General features: G+C 40.2%; 1 protein-coding gene across 2 annotated transcripts in view; it reads left to right on the plus strand.

Moving 5' to 3' along the window:
• Positions 1-21,652, plus strand: part of EIF3H (eukaryotic translation initiation factor 3 subunit H) — a 106,374-nt gene that overhangs the window by 25,835 nt on the left and 58,887 nt on the right. For both annotated transcript variants that reach the window (XM_045286305.1, XM_013006648.2), the window contains exon 2: positions 7,616-7,772. In XM_045286305.1, the coding sequence (XP_045142240.1) occupies positions 7,616-7,772 (157 nt within the window). The remainder of the gene's footprint in view (positions 1-7,615; positions 7,773-21,652) is intronic.

Consider the following 21,652-nt stretch of genomic DNA (forward strand, 5'->3'; position numbering starts at 1 on the left):
AAAGAAAAACAAACCCATTGTCTGCTCAGCAGGTTGATTGTTCTCAGCAGCCTATGTATGGTTTCCTTATGGGAGCAGAAAGCCTCATCCAGCTCCTGAGCAACTGCTGGTGTGTTTAAACCACTGACCTTAACACTTGGCAGTCTAATGCTTATCCCATGTGCTACCCCGGCTCCTAAGAGAAGGGTAAACTGAGAGGGAAATATCTTTTTCAGGGGACCTAGATGGAGAATATGTGGAGAAACAATGCTTCAGGTTTGATAAATGTTTCTATAATTTTGTAGGTAGACTTTTTGACTTACTTTGTATTCCCTAAAGCGTTACCATGAAGTAGTTTTATTATTTATTTTTCTCTTTTGAAGTGGTTTATTTGAATCACCTGGAGAACCTAACAGTAAAAACTCACTGAAACAAACAAAACAGGGCACAGGTAGGAATCTAGCCTGGATTAATTCCCTCAAAATTTCAGGGTTAGCTTCTGACATCAGCATTTTTTAATGCTTCCTCGGTGGTTCTAATTTAGAGCCAGGGTGAAGAACTTGCATTATTTACCCAAACAAGGTCTCCCTGTCATTTCGGTAAGCTGGGAATAGATGTTGTAGAGCTTCTGACTGTGTGGGGTCATTTTTGGCACAAAAAGTACTATGGGGTGTGCTTTCCATATATCAGTTTTAAAGAGAAGGAACAGAGAGCATGGCATCAGTAAAAAGGAGTAAATACACAAATATCAGCACTGATTTATGGACACGCATACAGTTGGCTGAAGAGAGAAAGATGGGATCGTGAGCATGACTGAAACAAGTTTGCTAGGGTAACATTCCATCTTGTGGCTTGTGAGAATGGGGTCATTAACAGTTGACAGCTGTATTGCATTCTCGCAACTATTTCCACAGACCAGGACTCAAGTCTGACCACCGCCATTAACAGCCCTACTTGAATTTTTGCACACACCACGTAGGAAGTGCTACCTCTATGACCCCTGTAACAGGAACTTTCTCCAAGAAGGCCATTTCAGCCTGAAGACCTAAAGTCCACAGTCAGTGCTCATGGGAATGCAGTCAAGAGATAGGTAAATGGGCTGCACAAGACTTCTTGAAAGTGTCAAAAAGCAAGGATGTTACTTTGAGCACTAAGGTGCGCCGGACCCAAGTCATGGTATTTTCAACTGCCTCATATGCCTGTGAAAGGTGGACAGCGAATAAGGAAGACCAAAGGAAAATTGATGTATTGGAACTGGGGTGTTGGTGAAGAATATTCAAAGTGCCATGAACTGCCAAAAGAACAAACATCCGCCTTGGAAGAAGTACAGCCAACCTGCTCCTTAGAGACAAGGATGACTTTGTCTCACACACATTGGACATGTTATCAAGAGAGACCAGTCCCTGGCGAAGGACATCATGCTTGACAAAGAGGAGGGACAACAAAAAAGAAGACCCTTGACAAGCTGTATTGACACAGTGGCAGCAACAGTGGGCTCGAACATAAGAACAGTTGTGAGGGTGCAGAACTGGGGGATGTTTCATTCTGTTGTACATAGGGTCACCATGAATCCGAACTGACTTGATGGCACCAAGCAACAATGACAACGTCCCAGACATGGTGAAGTAATTACAATGTCTTGGAGTCAGAAGTTAGATTTGCCCTAAATGTGAGGTCACTTCAGTTTTCTGATCTGTAAAATTATTAAATGGAGAAAATGGTGTTTGTTACTTCATATGGTGGTTGTGAGGATTTAATGAATCCTGGTGATGTAGTGGTTATGTGTTGGGCTGTGATCCGACTGGTCAGCAGTTCAAAACCATCAGCAGCTCCTCTGGTGAAAGACTGGGCCTTTTACTGCTGCGAACAGTTACATTACAGTCTTGGAAACCCATATTCGACTCCTTTGGGGGTCAAGTGACCCTTTCACAGGGGTTGCCTGGTTCATAATAGTAGCAAAATTACAGTGATGAAGTAGCAAGGAAAATAATTTCATGGTTGGGGGCAAGGGACACCACAACACGAGGAACTGTATTAAAGGGTTGCTGCATGAGGAAGGTTGAGAACCACTGCCCTAGGGGGTCTCTGAGTCAGCATTGACTTAATGACTGGAGATTAGCATGTAAGCCACTTGGTAGCTCTCTGATTTCTCCTCAGGACATGATGGATTGTGAGAGAAGTAAAGGTCCACCACTCAGTCAGATAAATTCTGAATATCTTAGGTGGCAGGGCCATATGTGCTAGGTTACAGGAATGTGGTAGTGAATAAGGTACAGGCTCCTGCACTTGTGTTCTTAGATGCTGCCTTGTTTGTTCTGACTCAGCAGCCTGTGTAAAACTGACGGAAACACTGGGCTGCTCTGTGCTAACGTCACAGTTCTATTTGAGCCACTTGTTGTAGCAACTTGGTCGGTCCATCTTTATTGAAGGTGCTCCTTTTCTGATCCTGTTTTCTCACACATGCCTTGTACCAGGGACTGCTCGCTTCTGATAGCATGTCCAAAGCACGTGAGATAAAGTCTCCCATTCATGGTTCTAAAGAGCTTCTTATCTGTATTACTTCCAAGACATAGTAGTTCTTTCTTGTAATGTTCTTTGCCAGCACCAAATATCAATATATCACTTCTTCGGTCTTCCTCATTCATTGTCCAACTTTCACTTACATATATGGCTACTGAAAAATACCATGATTTGGGTAAGGCATCTTAATCCTGAAAGTAAATTACTTGCTTTTCAACATACAGATCAGTATACAGAGCACTTAGAGTGAAAGGATACAATGTTGATATACATCCTCTCTTGATTTTAAACCATGCAATATTCCCTTATTCTGTTTGAACGACTGCCTGTTGGTGTATGCTCAGGTTCTGCATCAGTGCAATGATGTGTTCCCATTGTTCTCAGTTTATCCATCTTCTATTATGATCCACTCAGTCATTCCCTTTGCATAGTCCATAAAGCACAAGTGAACAGCTTTTTCTAGTATTGTGTATTTTCATCCAAGACTCATCTGATAATATTAGCAATGGCATCTAATTTCTTATCTTCTTTTGAATCTGGTTTAAATTTTCTAACAGTTTTCTTATGGATTGCTGCAACATTTAAAAATTACCATATATACTCGAGTATAAGCCGACCCAAATATCAGCCGAGGCACCTAATTTTAACCACAAAAACTATAAAAATGTGCTGGGAAACTCGGCTCATATACGACTATATACTGTACTTGCAAAATGTCACTTGCTGTGATATTAATGACATCGTTCAGTTACTTTTGTATTTTGTTGCTTCTTTGGAGTGGACCTCGTCCTGGCAATTGGCATGCTTCCAGCACTGCATCAGTTTGCTGAAACATTTTAATTAGAACTCCGTCAATTCCTAGAGTTTTGTTTTTTGCCTATTGAATCCTTCGGTATTGCAGCCAGAGTCTTGTTCTTTCATCTTGAGTTACGCTGATCATGCTCTTCTCTTCATTTTTTAATTCCAAGTCTTTACGTATATAGTAATTAAAATGCTTTGTTTTGTCTTCTGGGGTTGCATTTGGAAATTTGTTTTTCAGCTCTTATTTCATTTCATTCAATCACTGGAGCTTTTCTTGAAAGAGTAAATTACAGAGATTCTCCTGACATCTACCTTGGTCTCTCCCCTCCCCCCTCCCACACACACTTTCTTGCCTTCTTAATGACCCTTTGCTTTCTTTATTGTGACGGTCTTTATGTGTTGTCCCTCAACTTGTCTGGTCCTCACTCCTGAATGCTCATCACGTCAAATCTCTTCTTGAGATGCTCGACTACATTCGGTGAGATATAGTATGACAGTTTTGGCTCCAGTGGCCCTTGGCTGAGATCAAGCTCTTCTTCATTGTCCCCTCCCACAGTTGTAGACTACACCTCCAGTGCCTGATAACCCGAGGAGCGACTCTTTGGCCTGTTCCTAGCCTAGACAGACTTGAATCTACTGCCTGCTCCTCACCACGGATATTTCAGCTTTCTTTACTAACGACCCCCTTTCTGTGTATACTTCCACATATTGATTCTTTTGTAGCAAGTAGACTGTGCTTCCTCCCATCTTACTTCGTTGAGGACTTTTAGTGGTAAAATTTCTTTTTGGTTTTGATTTAGAACAGAACCCAAGAATTCAAGGTTTTTGCCAAGTGAGAGGAGGATGATGGACTACTTCTCTTGTTTGAAGCCCTGTGCTTCTCTTGATGCTTTAAAAAGTTGCATTGACTTTTTGGAAAGACCTATCAAGCCAGCTCAGCTCAGCTATTTGGGTTACATTCCCTGTAAAAGTCATAGCACTTTTAAAATTGGTGGTTTTAAGAAATTATGATAACTCATTTTTAAATACAAGAGGCTTCAAAAAATGTTCACGTAAAAATCTGATTTCCCCCCCCCTCATCTTTGTGTATTGGTTTTTTTCCTTTCAATGTAGTCCTTTTGGCCTGACCTCTTTGAAATTGTGCCTGTCCTGGCTCTCAGTGCATTTTGCACAGGCAGGACCCGTCAAAGATTTCCCTAAAGATGCGCAATAAGCTCTGTGCCTCCTAGCATTTCTCATTCACTGGTACTTCACCAGTGGTGTTCAGTGAGTTCATCAACAGGCTGAATGTCAAGCATCTAGGAACCTACTGGACCTAAACTAGGTGACTTAAAATCACTTAGAGTTGTTTGGTTTGTTCTTACTAACTCATCCATTTTGTTTATCTGTTTGTCCTATTTTTTTTTTCCCCGAGTGTGAAAATAATTTTCCTTGGGAGAGAGAGCTACATGGAGTAGGAAGTAAATAATTCTGCTTTCTTTTTATTGACAGCATCAATAATGTCGATCATTTGTGATCACTTTGCATGGCTGGCCCTGTGTGAAGTATTTTCCGTCCGTTATCTCATTCTCAGTAGTGTCAACACTGCTGTGAAACAGCTTCATCTGGCAAATTACAATTCTAGTGCTAAGAAGATGAAGGTGAAATCACATCCGCAAGGTTACTGGTAGTAAATGCTGCATCTAGGACCCGCACCAATACTTGTGTGACTCTTAAATCTATTTTTGTGCCTTGTAAAAAGGGATTGGTTCCTCCTTTCCCCCCTCCTCCTCCCACCTTCCCCCTACCCTCAGGATATCACTGCTCTCAGTATTGGCCCTGAGGGGTTTATCTGTCCTAGATTCTGTGTCAGCTCTTATCTGTACCAGTGTGCGTGCTCTGGTCTAGCTAGATTTGCAGTGGTTTGTTTTGTTGTATAACAGCAAACTTAAGGTAAACAAATACGCTTTGGAATATAGTTGGGCTTAAATCCTGACTCTACCACTATTTACTTATTTTTTTCTTTGTTTCAGTTTTCTTAACTGTAGCGTGTATAATAATTTATAAGGTGGTGTCAGAATTAGAGGATTTGATGATTGTCATTGTGAGCTGCTGTGGAGTTGGTTTCAACGGGTGACCCCGGGTAACAGAAGGAAACAATTCTGGGCCCTGCCCCATCCTCACGATTGTTGTGTTTAAGGGCATTGTTGAAGTGAGTGTCCACCCATTTCATCAACGATCGACTGCATTTTTGCTGTTCCTCCTATTTACCAGGGGCATTATGAGCTATTTATAGTAAGGGAATCATTAGAATATGGTCTGATCCATAATCAGTTATTAAGTGATTATTGTTTCTGTGAAGAATGCCTTTGTTTTAAATGGGATGTAGGTCAATTAAACACTAATAAATAGTAGACCTATTTTTCCCTCTGAAACCTTTTCATTAAATATTTGACTGTTCGCCTTTGATTTTAGCAGTGGTTTAATGATACAATCAATAATATTCAGAAACGTTTAGATGTTCAGGTTATGGCTTATTTTAGACAATGACAATACTGTGAATAAACTGTGTTGATCAAGTACTGTTCTAAACTCTTTATTAACTACACCATGTTGTAGGAATGAACTTCAAAATTTAAAAAAATCATTGTATGATTTTAAAGGGGCTCGTACGACTCTTATCACAATCCATACATCCATCGTTTGTGTTAAGCACATCTGTACGCTTTTTGCCATCATCATTCTCAAAGCGTTTGCTTTCTACTTGAGCCCTTGGTATCTGCTCCTCATGTTTTCCCCTCCCACCCCACCCCCTCTCCCTCATGAACCTTTGATAATTTACAAATTATTATTTTGTCATATCTTGCACTGTCCGACGAGGTCTCCCTTCACCCACTTTTCTGTTGTTCGTCCCTCAGGAAGGGGGGGATTATATGTAGATTCTTGTAATCGGTTCCCTCTTTTACGCCCCCTACCCTCTACCCTCCTGGTATTGCCACTCACACCACTGGTCTTGAGTCCATCTGTGCTGGATTCCCTGTGTTTCCAGTTCCTATCTGTACCAGTGTACATCTCTGGTCTAGCTAGGTTTGTAAGGTAGAATTGGGATCATAATAGTGGGGGAGGAGGAAGCATTTAAGAACTAGAAGAAAGTTGTATATTTTATCATTGCTATACTACACCCTGACTGGCTCATCGCCTCCCTGCGACCCTTGTGTAAGGTGATGTCCAGTTGCCTACAGATGGGCTTTGGGTCCCCACTCTGCACTTCCCCCCTCATTTACAGTGATATGATTGTTTGTTCTTTGATGCCTGATAGCTGATCCCTTGGACACCTCGTGATCACACGGGCTGGTGTGCTTCCTACATGTGGGCTTTGTTGCTTTTGAGCTAGATGGCCGATTGTTGATCTTCAAGCCTTTAAGACCCCATACACTATATCTTTTGATAGCCAGGCACCATCAGCTTTCTTTACCACATTTGCTTATGCACCCATTTGTCTTCAGTGATCGTGTTGGGAAGGTGAGCACCATGGAATGCGAATTTAATAGAAGAAAGTATTCTTGCATTGAGGAAGTACTTGAGTAGAGGCATAGGAATGATCTTTTAAATCACCATTTCAGCCATGTTCAGTGTTAACTTCCATTATCTTTTCAAATATTAGGTGAGAGAACAATATATTCCATTATATTAGAGCTGATTATTTCATGACAGGGTGCTTATTGTTTCTTTCTTGTTGAGGACAACTAGGTAATGTTTGAGCCTGTGTTTTCTTGTATTTTCCATTACCAACCAGATTCTTGTTGGCTCCATGTTCCCATTGTTGCTTTTTATAATTACTGAGGTGGTCTGCTCATTAAGGTAGATTGAGAATTGTCAGAGGGCTGCTTTCAGGTGTCCAGAGATTCTGTGTCTGAATGGTAATTTTATCATTAGGACATTACCTTGATAAACCTTTCTCAGTAATAACCTGAGGAAAAGGGGGCACAGGGCCCCAGAACCCCCTGAGAGTTGATTGGCTTTGTAGGTATGAGTGCTCTGTGTTGACATTTTGGCATGCATACCTTTTAACATTTGACATGCAAAGATTACTTGGTATTGTAAATTGGCCTGTAGTTTACTTTTTTCACTGAAGAGTTTCAAGTGTACATGTAGAGTGTATGAGCTTTAATATTTACGTAAGGGTAAAGGAAGTGATTTTTAAGAAATTTGGTTAAGTCTAGTATATGATTTTGTGGCTTTGCAAACCCAATAATATGATTTATTTATTTTCTCAGAAATAAGGAAATTAAACTGTAAAAGTGGGTTTTAAGCTCCTTTCTATATTTTCTTTTAGGTGGTATTAAAAATAATCAAGCATTATCAAGAAGAAGGCCAAGGAACTGAAGTTGTCCAAGGAGTGCTTCTGGGCCTGGTTGTAGAAGATCGGCTTGAAATTACCAACTGCTTTCCTTTCCCCCAACACACGGAGGATGATGCAGATTTTGATGAAGGTAAGGGCGTTTATCTCAAGGGTGTCTTTCTTGCCTACACATGGATTGTAATATAATCATTCTAATCTTTGATAATTTCTTGCTAGGATTCTCTGTCAAGACTAGCTTAGGTTCCAAAATTTTTTACTTTCTTCAAAGAATTAGCCAAATTCTATGAATTCAGGATTTATGTCTTAAACTTAACTAGTGTAGCCTTTATTTACCTGAAATTTTTGATTCTGATATGTAATCAGTTGAATAGGCAAACTATTGTGTCCAGCACCTACTCTTTTATACAATTTGAATTTTGACCCCATAAGTGTGTAAGACAGGATGAATTGAACTGCCTACCTCCACAAGAAAGGCTTCTTAATCACTTGAATTTATTTTAGAGGCATTTTATTTTTGTACTTCAGTGTAGTTGCCTTGTTAGCAATGGCCTGTGGTTATAACAAAGGCCAAGGTCAATATCCTAATGTATTTGTTATATATATGTAAATATACAATTACATTATATGTATTATATATATTAATATATAATACATTATATGTATTATATATATTAATGTATTCTAGAATACCTTCTAATTGGCCTCAACTCTCAGATCTCATTTTATGTGCATATGCTTTAACTATCATTTTGTTATTTGTCTTATTCAATGTCACATTCTCATAACTTTGAGTGTGAAATGGATGCAAATTATATTCTCATTGAAGTTAAATTACTGTGGTAGTCATTGTACTTTGCCCTGAAAATCAGTTCTGCATTAGTTTAATACCCCCAGAAACCAACCAAGGCAACTTTCAAGTACTTTTTTTTTTTTTTTTAAATTTTTTAAACATTTTATTAGGGGCTCATACAACTGTTATCCCAATCCATACACACATCAATTGTGTAAAGCGTATTTGTACATCATTTCTCAAAACATTTTCTCTCCATTTAAACCCCCGACATTAGGTCCTCAACTTTTAAGTACTTTTAAGAAAAGCTTTGTGGTTTTTGTTCTCTGCCTTGGTTTTTTTAAATCAGTCATACGTTCTTCTTTAAGTCTGCATTACTATAATACTTACATCACGGGCATGATGATGGTTCAGATTTCCCTGTAGTCCTTCTGGCAATGCTGGGAGAGCTCTATTCTCTGCTCACCAGCCTATCTGGAAGCTTAATGATGGTTCAATAAGAATGTTTCTACAGCTGCAAGACAAAGGATTGTTAATGTAGTTTCTTTGCTTTACAAGCATGGGGTGTGAAGGGTTCACTTGAAAGTGTCTTGCTCAGTTAGCAGGCTCGTGGCGCTAGTGGGAGTAGAATCCATTTCCGAATACTCTACGTTCTATCACATGGTTTCCCTAGGTAATTGATTTTGTTTCATAAAATTTTAAGTGTAGAATATGAACAAGACATACCATTCCGTGAATTCCAGTACCACGAGCAAAACGAATGGTATTATTGACTCTAGGTCTTCATCATGGGAAGCTAACTTCTTTTATGGGTCAGAAATAGTTGACCAAGATGTGATTGGACTAGTGTGGACCCTAAGCTGCCTGTGAAATTGATATAACACCACGCTAAGGAGAGATTTCAGCTTAGTATTATATAATAAATAAAATAGCCGAGCACTGCATGCTGTGAGCTATATGTACACTGCCCTGTAATCCTGTGTTACTCTACATAGTTGGAAGTTTTAGCATACCTATTTTCTAGATCGGGAAACTACTGATGCTTTATGTGGTAAATAACTTATCTAAAATCACACAACTAGGGAATTGACAGAATAACAGTTTGAAATCTGCAGCTGCCATGATTGTTTCACTATACTGTGCTACTTTTAGACACTTCATGAAGTAATGAGCGTGTGTTGTGTATGTCACCATTGCGTGGTATGAGAAATCTGCTTTTTGCACCAACCAACTTGTTTTTCGCTGTGTACCTTCAGTAAGAACTGCACGGGTCCCAGGAGCCTTGGTGGTGCAGTGGTTATGCGGTGGGCTGCTAACTGCAAGGTCAACAGTTCAAAACCACCAACTGCTCCCTGGGAGAAAGGCAGTCCTTTTACTTCCATACAGAGTTACAGACTCAGTGTTACCCTGTCCTATAGGGTCACTGTGAGTCGGCATCAGTTTTGTGGCTGTGAATCTGGGGTTTTGTGTCTATGGGGTGCCATTTTTGTTATATGTGAAAATCTCAATTAATAACCATGTATTTCTTTATAGTTTCAGAAAGAAGATTTGAACTTTATGTTCACTTGCCTAATACATTTTTCCTATCCTTAGTGGAAGGAGCCCTGGTGGTGTATTGGGTTATGCATTGGGCTCCTAACCTAAAGGTCAGCAGTTCAAAACCACCAGCCTCTCCAAGGGAGAAAGATGAGACTTGCAGTCTAGGAAACTTCCAGGGGCAGCTCTACCCCAGTACTCTAGGGTCGCTGGCTGGCAGTCAGAATTGATTTGATGGCAGTGAGTTATCCTTAATGGATATTCACATATAATTACCGTTAGATTCTTATCAACATAGACAAAAAATATAATTTCCCTAACGGTATGTCTTATAACAGTCCTATCTGGAGTGAGTTTGTGTAATGTACTTGGACGCGGAAAGGGACACTGTGTCTGGTCAGGGAGAGGGGTCCGTGAGAAAGAGGGAGGCCCTCCCGCAGGAGACGCACTCACACGGGGACTGCAGCAGTGGGCTCCAGCGGCAGTGAGAGGCTGCAGGGCCGGGCGGTGCTGTGAGCTGTTGTACAGAGGGTCTCTGAGTGAGAGTCTGCTCCATGGCGCTTTACAGCAAACAACAAAGACCTGCTGTTTTGCTTATCCTTTGGGGTTATTTTATACCCACTAACCAATCCTTTCCTTCTGTTGAATGAAGGTTTGCGATATGAGTTGGTTATAGGAATTGGAAACGACTTGACAGCATCAAATAACAAAACAAAGCTATTGTCTATTTAGGGGAAAAATGTTTTCTTTCATGCCGTGCAAGTAAAGCACCACATATTTTATACATTTCTGTTCTTGTTTATATTTGATACTTCGGGTCAAGTGGAAGATTTTTAATCTGTAGTTGAAACACGGAATTTAAGTTTCACATCAGGGACTGGGAAAGTCATCTGTGAGTCAGCCACCTGCTTTTGTAATGAAAATCGTGTTGGACCCCGGTCATGCCATCTGTTGACGTATTTTCCCACGGCCGCATCCTGCTACCGTGTCATGGGGACTAACAGAGTATACTAAACAGTCCCTGTCTGACCTGCAACAAAGTTTGACCACGCTTGTTGGAAATGTCACTTTTCTTCCTCTTGGGTGTTCTCCCTCTCCTGGAAGGTTGAGGATTGGCTAGTTTAGTTCTCTCTGTTCATTGTGAATTGGTGGCTTTATGTTTGTTGTTTATAAATTCTAGGCCTTTAATTTTGGCTGGAACATTGAGTCCATCGTGTATTTAATGGGCACTGAAATGAAAGTATCACTGTTAAAGGGTGTTTGTTTTGCCAGCACCCTTGGAAAGTATCAGAATAGGTAATTTTTTGCCTTAAGTTTTTAAAACCACACACCGAGTAGTTGATGTTCCGGGGAACTGTCTGCACATCACATTGAAAGAAGGCATTAAGGTCAAGGTTGCAGGCTGTCATAGACCTGTGGAAAGAGAAGGGTATGAGGCCCTGTGGTGCGGTGTGAACCCACTCAGGAACCCACTGAGGGAAGACTGGAGATTGGCTCCCGTGAAGACTGTGTTAGGAAGGCACACCCACCCCCCAACCCCCAGGCTGGGCTATGCTGCTTATCGCACCAAGTTGCAGTCAGTCAAAATTAGCGTGACAAAACATAGCAACAAATAAAACCCCAAAACCAACAGATCTGAGGTTCGAACTCACTAGCTGTTTTCAGGAGAGAGACACAACAGTCTATTCCAGAAAGATTCAGTCTTAGAAACCACGTGGGACCTTTTCATTTGCAAGGGGGCTAGGAGTCAGAATTTGACTCATTGACACTGCATTTTGCTTATATGAAGTTTTTCCCTTAGGACATGGGAGTTACTCACAGAGACCTAAAAACAACCAGGGGGACAATTTCCTTCTAAGAGGAACTCGTGTAGTGCTACCTTGGGTTATGCTGGATAGTTTGATGATTCACAGTCTAGAAAACTACTTGGTATGAAGTTTCTCTCATTTGTTTCTCTCCCTTAATTTACACATTGTTTTTACAGATGTGGTAACTCCTGTGAGAGGTTTAAATCTTTGTACACTTTTATAGTTTAAAATTTACTTTCTAGTTGAAAGTGAGTAACTGCTGACATTAGAGAACATATCCTTTTAAAAAAATGAGTAGCAAAACTCATATTAAAATTCCCATTAGGGGGCACTATTATCAAGCTTAGGAGAACAAGAGACTAATTTGTTTTCTCAGACATTCAACCCGAGGCTTGCAAAAGGGAAAAATATTTTCATCTGATAAGATTCAGATACTGTTTTCTACAGCTGAATTCCTCAAATATGTTATAAAGTGCACTGAATTAAACACAGATCCAATAACTCACTGTCTTGTTTTTCAACAAACTAAATCAGTTTAATATTGTAGGTGATATAAGAAGCCTCTTTGATTCAGCAGTAGGGCCAAATCCGTAATTTTTATATTTGAAGTGTACGTACTTTTTGTTTCGCTCTCTTTAAGTTGGTCACAAAGGGCGACCCTTGGCCTTCAAAATAAGTTTATTTCAAAATGAAGTACGAAGACTGTATTGCAGTCAGAAGGGTGAAATGATGCCAGACTGAACGACATACAGATCGAGCATGTGCAGCTGGTGTGACCACCGGAGGGACCCCACCCAGCACACGGTGCCCACGCACACCTCAGCACAGCTTTCAGCGTTCGTGCTCATTTTCCGCAGGAGAAAGTGGCTATTGAAAAATTATTTTCCTTTTTAGTTCCACACGTTTGGTACAAGAGCAGGAAATTCTAGTGTGGGGTGTTCTACACAATTACTTTGCTACCATTAAGCTTTCAAAAGAAAAGCAGCGCTGTAGAATCTTAAATAGGCATTCTGAAGGAGAAAGTATGAATTGCCAAAATGAAATTAAAACGAGATGTGTGCAGAGTAATTTTTCAAAGCTGAGGTGTTAATTTTCTCTGGGTTCCGAGGGAGTTCGTGGGTTTGTATGGTTACATTTGCCGTGCTATCCAGGCATGTGAACCACATTTTAGATTTATAAAATCTCTCCTTAATTACTTGGCTTCTCGAAGTCTCTCCTTTCTTCTGTTTATGCTTCGTTTGCGCAAAGCCCGGGCCCATGGTGAACTGCTCAGCCCTTCACTGGTGGTTCCTGCCTGGCCTCTCAGTGCGTGATTTCGGGTTCGCCCCTGGCAGTGTGAGCAAGCGCTGACCACAGCGATGTCGTCCACAGTCTTTAAAAATAATGTCTTATTTCTCTTGTCACATTTCCTAAAAGAGTTTCCTCTTTAGAGCAGTACTAGAATTTAGAAACAATGAGGGAAACATAGAGGGGAGCTTCCAAAAGTTCATGAACAAATTCCATTATCTTCCAGTTTTATTTTTCCAGGAAAATTTCGAAACCCCTTTGTATGTACGGGTGTAGACATACATTTGGGGGGCTTTGTTTGGAGCTTAGTTCAACTAAAAAGCGATGTCTATCTTGAAGGGTGAGCTTTGCTTACTGACCTCATTCATTAAGTAGAAGAGTGATAACATATTTCAAGTATGTCAGAAAAAAATTAATCCACATCAATTTATTTCAGCCACCCCCCACCACCACTAAATTTCATTGAGTAAGTGGTGAAAAGAATGTAAAAACAACCCAAACCTGACTACTGTGTGAACGGTTTTCAGTGGAAGAGACAAGGGGTTGTGTAACAGGGTTGATAACAAGTCCAGGTTGAAGATGGAAAATACAGTGGAACACCCAGATGTGATTGCTTTTCGGGGATACCTTCCAAGGGGAGGCAGAGTTTGATTTTGCAGGTGTATGTCAGTTGCAATTTTAAGTAATTGTTAAATGAGTTTTATCCGTGTGAGTTTGTTACAGTTATTCACATTTCTGGGCCCTTGTCAGTCTCTAGTAATACAGAGTAATACGATTTAATAAAAAAATATATTGTTTATATAATGTAATATCTAGTCAATTCATAACCATTGTTGGTTAGAGGTAATTCTGTTTCTTGTTAATCCTTTTGGTATCCTTTGGATAGAGAAGTTATTTTTGACCTAGCAGACTCATTTTATCAAATCCTGACGGTGACTTTAATGCTCAGGCTTATAGCGACGTGTCACCCGTGGTGCAGTCCTACTTAAAATATTTGAGTAAAATATTTATGAAATTTCACATATTTAATAAAATATTCAATATTTCATTTTAAATGAAACACGGTGTAGGTGGATAAGGAGAGAGACTCAGCACACTGAATTCCCTGGGTGCTGTCTGTTCTTATTCATGGTAATATTTTGAAAATGTTAAATCGTCCACGTTATTGATTTACTGCTACATGTTCAGGGCAATAGACTTTAGATTATTGCTGACTTAAATTATTTTAATCACTCAGGAAGCTATAGTTTGAGGTATGCAATGTAAACATTTAAATTTGTCGTATGTGCTCAGGGTTTGGTTTAAGAGGATGAGAATAAAGAGATGTAAAACCCACGTACGAAGCCGCAGCCTGATGCCTGATGTTTTGATGTCTGTTTCTGCTCTTGCTGCTGGAGGCTCTGCAGACTTTCACTACCAGAGTAGGAGCTGCATTTTAAAAGCTTAAAAATGGTTTGGCCTTCACTTTATGTAGTTTTAAAAAAGACAGAAAAAGCTGAAACACTCCTAGCATGGGAGGACATAATATTGAAAATGTGGTCAAGGTATAAGCGTTTTCTGCTTAAAAGAAATTAAAGTGCTTTACACTCTACCCTCCCTTGTCCCCAAAGTGTAAGTGCTATGGTTTGGAACGAAGCCAAGTAAAACCTGTTCAAATTTTGTGCAGACTTAAAGTAATACTTTAAGATTTGAAAATTACAGGTGGATACAGTGCTTAAATAGTATTTAAAATTCCGGTTTCCCAAGTCTAAAAATATAATCCTTAAATTACTATTCCCAGTGGTTTAAATTTTAATTGAATCAAAATTGTCTTTCTATTGAACCACAACAACTTTAGGTAAAGGTATTTGAATTTATTACTAGACCTTGGGGTAATAATCATTAAAAATGAACTGTTTTGGCACTCCTTAAAATGTCAGAAAAAGCCATGATTTCAGTATGTAACCAGGGGTTGTTGTGGTTTCTTGTTTTTCCCCAAATCTTCCTCATCAACACAGTTGAAGGTTGCTTCTTACCTTACTCAGAAGGGCTTCCCAGCCTGTCTCCCACAATTCAATGTATTAGCAGATCTGTTAGGTTTTCCCATTGATAGATTTATTTCATTAGATTTGATGTTTTCGCTTTAATACGGGTGTTTAGTGACACTTGTTCTTAATGTATTCCGAGGGATTGCATCGTCCGTTCTCTTGAAGTGTCCCGTTTGTTTTAGAGCCATCACTCTGCAGGTGAAATCCTCACAACTGGACTGACCTATAGACACCCGTTAACATGCAGTCAGTCTTGAATCCCTAATTGGTTGTGCAAGAGAATCGTACAATTATTCCCGGGGTCTGCACTGAGCTGCCTGCCTTGTTGCTGTCTTACAGAAATGGAGAGCTGAGGCCTTTTAGAGGCACGTTTTGGCGGCAGGCTACTAACTGCACAGTTAGCATGGCAGCCAGAATTGGCAGCGGAGCCCAAGTTGGGGCTGTTTGCACTTGTCGCATGCTGTTATCCCCAGCAGGCAGCAAAGGCAGCGCCACAAGTGCCCGATGTCCTGAAGCCTTCCATAGCTCCCAGGCGCATCCCCTCTCACTTAATCTCCTTTCCCGTTCATCAGACAAGTCGTTCATCAGACGAGTATTTGAGTGGGAGCCGTGTGCCTGCTGCTTCAGCTGACCCCTGCACGTTCACATCTTTTGCTAAAATGCTCCACCTTAGCCCCGCCGAGCAATGTATTTGGCTTTGGGGGACTTGTTAGACCATTATAGTAATGAAACCAGATTATTTGTATAAGTGAACATTAAATCACTCACACCACCAGGTGAAGCCGCCCAGAAAATATTTTGTGTAGGTGGGGAATGAATCGAGAGTTGCAAATATATGGGCTTGCCATTTGAAATGTTTCCAAGTGTATTTGCTGTATAAAATACTTTCCCCTCCCCTGCACAAAGTTTTATAAATTGACCAGCTGACTGCTTCACTTTCATCTTTGAAATAGTTTATTTATTATTTGGACCACTTTTCATTTACTGGTGACTCTAGCGTTCAGATAAAAGCTCCTCTATCAGAGTGGCGGTACTGGGAGGATGGAAGGAAGGTGGGGTTGAAAGGGGGAACCAATTACAAGCGATCTACACATAACCCCCTCCCTGGGGGACGGACAACAGAGAAGTGGGTGAAGGGAGACGTTGGATGGTGTGAGATATGACAAAATAATAATTTATAAATTATCAAGGGTTCATGAGGGAGGGGGGAGAGGGGGAAAATGAGCTGATACCAAGAGCTCAAGTAGAAAGCAAATGTTTGGAGAATGATGATGGCAGCAAATGTGCTGCACACGATGGATGGATGGATGGGTTGTGATAAGAGTTGTACAAGCCCCCAATCAAATGATTTAAAAAAAGAAAAGACAAAAAAAGTTCCTTTATCAAGAATTTAATCTGTATTGCGTGCATACTTTGAAGACTTTTTTTGGTAAAGTGAATGATTTCTTCTTAGTTTTCACATTCCTCTTTTCCGATCACCGCCCAAACACAAGAAAAGCCAACATGAAAAAGCCTGGGTGATAGAGAGTGAGGGTTGTCTGAAGGCTGATGATGCAAGTAGCTACCTGGGAACTAATGGTTTTCGAGGAGGTACGGGCTTAAGGTATTAAGATCCCTGCGAGCCTTATGTGGGGCACTTTCCTGCACCGTCAGGAAATAGTCTGCCTGGTCAGCAGTGAACCTCTGCTGTTTTTGTCTGAATACAGACGTGTACTTCTTTCCAAATTGTCTAAAAATAACTCTTCATTCTACCATGTGGGCATATAGTGTGTGTACACATTCACCATTGCAGCTTTGAGAGGACATTTGTGAAATCATTTAATGTATCTTGCAAAGTTTCTGGAAAGCTGAAAAGGAAGGGAAGCTAGACATCGAGACTGAGTCCTGGCTGCCGGGCTCGTCTCGTCCTGGCTTTACTTACTGTCATCTCGGGCCTCTGCAGCCTCAGTGTTCATATTTGCAAAGTGGATCGTGGCAGGAACTTTTGTAACTCTTTTAGCAGATGGGCCCACAGTTAAAAATCCCAGACCAGCAACCCCAACATGCCTATCTAATACGTAATCCATCAGAGTTTAGGAAGGTTGTCAGTAATTCCAGTCGTTTTTCTGGTTCATTGTAACACAGATGACTGCAATTGCTATTTGTAATCATGATTTCCAAGAATTTACTTAAACAGTTACATTTTGGTGTTAGGTTTACTACCAGGATAAATGCCTATTGAAACCAATACTAGGTTCAGAAAGTTTCTTAAATTTGGGGGTGTTTATATTAGGTATTATGTTTTACAAAAGCAAATCTAAACTGCGGACCAACAGAAAATTAATGGGGGTTGAACATAAACAGACAGCTCCAGTATTGTAAACCCGTGTAACTGCTGACACCTCTAGTGTTTCGCTATAGGGGATGGGGAAACTAATATGGAAGGAGAAGTTGAGGGGGCCAGGTTCGGGGGAGGGAAAATACATTCTTATTAATATCATTGTAGTTACAAACAAGAATTTGAAGAGCTGCTTCATTTGACTTTAGAAATCAGTGTGTGACTGATGACACCGGAGGGCGTCCTAGAATCTGTTGCTTTGCAGATGACTTACACAGACAATACTGATAAAGCCTGTCATGTGAATTTCTTTCTTCACCGAGTACACAGCATGGCTAAGTGGTATGTTGTGCAGCGAATGCTTCCAATCTGCTGACTGCCATCTGGGCAAACAGAATGAAAGAAGAGAGACCTCAGGGAGGGAACGGATCAGTTGTAAAGAGTCTGTGCGAACACTGGGTGCCACTCATGAAGCACAAAGCAGTTAGTGCTTTGCCTTTTTAACCCTGGGCAGTAAGTAGCTCGCACTCTCTCCAGTGGAGATGTACAGCGCCCTTAGCCCTCATACCTTCTCTTGAATGGCTGTGGGAACCTGTGGTTGAAACAGACCAGTAAGGCCGAGAACAGGGCAATGATCATAATCCCCCTTTCTTTCCCATAATCTTTGCCTTGTGGCACCAGATACTAGAGGTAGATCGAGTACTGTTTGTATTGTCTCCTGGCCTACCTATGTGGAATATTTTTGTAGGTGAATTCTGTGAATCATAATTTATGAAATATTGTAAAAACTAAAAAATAAATAAATAAAGTAGTAAGAGCCGTGGATGAAAGCTTTGCACTGAAATGTTGTAAGCACCAGGGAACCATGTGAATGATGGCGAAGTTGTGTGTGGGTAAGAGGGATGGTCTGGCGAGGTTAATGTCTTTACCTTGCCAGTTGATCCGTCTCTTACTGGAATGTTAAGTTTATAACTTGCAGAACAGTCCTTTTTGTGTGAGTAATTTATGAATCCTAACAGAACTCTTGTTCAGTGGGAGTCATCTGGTACTTTCGTAGGCATTACCTTCGTAGGCTACTCATCCAAAGAAGCCATCATGGTTCTGTGGTTTTACCAACTTCCGCTCCAGTTCTAAAACATTCGCAATGTGACCTGCTCCCTCTCTTTAAAATTTTTGGACAAAAAGTTGTGTTATCAGAAAACTGCGGGAACTTAAGCAGATCCATAACTGGAGGGAATTAATAACAGAAAGTTTTTGTTGACACCAGGAAGTAGATTAAATAGTGCAATTGTGGTAATGAGTACCATACATGATAAGCCCGAGCCACCTGGGTTTTGTTAGTTTGCTTGATTCTTTGATCACAATATTATTTCAAGGCTTGTCTATTTAAATTGTTAAGGTTCCTGTCATCTTTGTGATTTAGACCACAATTTCTTTCATTGCAATATTTATAAAAAGAAAGGCCCGGGCTAAGCTGAAACTCTCAGGGCCCAAAGGAAGCACAAGTTCAGCAGCTAGGCTAACCTTAGTGCAAGAAAACCTGTTACATTCGATTTTTTGCAAGTACGAAAGTTGAATATCGAAATCATCTGGATTTGCTTCTCTGTAGTTTTCTGCTTGGATCATAATTACACTTTTGTGTATCATATGGTATCAGCACTGTAAGGATGCTTGGTGTAAATTAATGACTGATATAAAATGAATGCATTTAAAAACATATTTCATATTTTGAGACTACTAGCAGTACTGCTATCAGTTTCCCTTCAACTGGTATTAAGTGGTTTTGACAAACATCTTTGAGAATTTATGGAAAGAGTTTAACTACTTTACCCATCATGAGTGAATTATACTAATCACAGAGTTTACTTGTTTGATAAATTGTCTCGCTTTGCCTTTGAACTTGAAATTTTAAAAACCTTTACCCCCAATAAAAGTATTTAATAAAAAAATAGAAAAAAACAATACCTTTGGTCAGCTTAATATAGATGAATGAAATTTTAACTGACAAACAGAATAGACTTTTCACTCTTTTAGGAAGAATATAGGAATAGTTTTTCACCAGTATTCAATAGTGTCTCTGAGATATATTTAAACCAATGTTTTAGGTTGGAAAAAGAAATATTCATCTTGATAAGTAAAGGAAGATTGGACATTTTAAGATACTATTGTCTGTAGCATAATTATTGTGAAATGCATTTTAAAAATTTACATGTGTTGTGCTTTGTACATTTCTTCATGCATTTGTTTTCATTTTGGAGTACTCTGTTAAAAATGTAATCTGGCTTGCAGTTTCCATATCCCAGTATAATTTAAAATCTGGTTTTAAAGGCACTTGGTGGTGCTGTCGGGTAAGTAGTGGAGTGCTTACCCCAAGCACGGTGGTTCCAACTCATCTGGAGAAAGATGAGTCTGTGTCCACCTAGCATAGCAGGCAGCATGAGTGAAGACTTCATTTCTCTTAGGGCCATTCTTCCACTGTGCTACATCCCATGGTTTGTGTTTTCATTCTTCTCTTGTTGGCATGTAGGCTTACCTAGTTTCCATCATTTTGGCTGTGGTGAATAGTGCTATAGTGCCTATTGGTTTCTGTTTGCATTCCTATTGTCAGTTCTTTTAAGCATGTGCCTAGGATTGCAGTCTTAATAAACCTGATTTGCCTCGGCTTATATATGGAAGTGAGAATTAATGATCTTTTTGTTTTCCTTGATAAGGTGACAAAGGAGAAAACATTAAAAGCAGGAAAATATTTGAACATTGGAAAACCTGTTTACTAAGAATTTGTAACATATTCTTGTTGGGGGGAAGTAGGGTTGAACTTTAGGTTTTAGAAGTAAAGCTTGCAACTCATTAATTGCAGAATGAAAAGACAAGTGTAGATTTTGGAACAAGTATAGTCTGAGCATGAAAGTTTTAGCAAAGCCACCAGACACTCCTGAGAAGAAGGTGAGGTCATCTGCTCACATACAGATTCACAGCCTCAGAACCCCCTGAAGAGTTGCTGTGTGTCGACGGCAACTCCACAGCAGTGCGTTTGGGCTTATAGTATTATAGTATTAGCATAGCATACTGAGAAGATCAGTAAAGAACAGAGACTTCACTCTGGGGAATAGTCTGAAATCATCATACAGACATTATGAAAGACATTGAAAGCTTGGGGCAGGGCGGGGTGCGTGTGTGTGTGTGTGTGTGTGTGTGTGTGGGGTGGGGGGTGTCTCTTAGATTTGTTTGAAGCTTGCTGGTCAGTCTGGGTTCCCCAATAGAGAAGTGATAGGATAAAATCAGTATTTTGTGAAGAGTAGTTTCTGGTACGGTTGACTGGAGGCAGAGAAGACAAGGATAATGAGGGTCTGAATGAAATGGATGGTAGTTATGAGAATGTAAAGGTGACTATTAGAGAAAGATGGAAGAAATGACTAAAGATTGAGTCAAGAGGCACCCACAGACACGTAGGGGTTGACTAAATGTGCCATGTAACTTTAATATCTGACATATTGTAAAAAAATTCAATTTCTGTTTGCCATTCCTCCTGAAGACTTTGTCAAATGCACCTGTTCTGCGATAATGGTATCTATTTGGAGCAGATGGGCACAGGAAATGTAAGCTGTTGGTAACCAGCAGGTGTGTTCCTACACTGACAACACACCACCTTTAGTAAAATAGGAACTATTTAAGTTTTATTTATTTATTTTTTAAACTTCAGGGATTATAGCGATTTCTCTGGGCCATTTTAAAAGGCTGTATGTTATGTGGAGTAGTCATTGCTGTTTAGACTTGTACTGATATCTTTAGCTTTGTCTTTATGGAGAGATTCATCTTTTGTTTAAAGCTCCAGAGTACAACTGCAATCTACTCAGAACCGAATAGAGTGAAGTAGATTAACATCTTCCAAGAGAACAGTCCATTCGTGGCATGGGCTGCATTTGCCACTTGCACCCTGACCCAGGGACGCTTTCTGCAGCTTGTTGGATTCATTCAGCCAATCATGTCACAGATAGTTTACCAAGTGTCACCCGTCTCGCAGCCTGTTCTCCCAGGCAGTGAGGGATACAATGGTAAATTATTGGGCATTAGACAGTTAACCAAATGAAATGACTGTCTTGTGCTGAATTCTGGGGGGAAAATAAACAGGTGCTTTAATAGGAGGCACCCCACTTTAAACAGTGGACCAAGAGCCCTTGTACGGAGCTATATTCAGCTGACACCAGGAGAAGAGGAAAACCAGGTGCGAGGGCTCTGAGGAGAGAA

Source organism: Echinops telfairi, unplaced genomic scaffold (genome assembly GCF_000313985.2).
Source record: "Echinops telfairi isolate 266 unplaced genomic scaffold, ASM31398v2 ScPeMD7_1;HRSCAF=3_0, whole genome shotgun sequence".
NCBI classification, from domain to species: domain Eukaryota; kingdom Metazoa; phylum Chordata; class Mammalia; order Afrosoricida; family Tenrecidae; genus Echinops; species Echinops telfairi.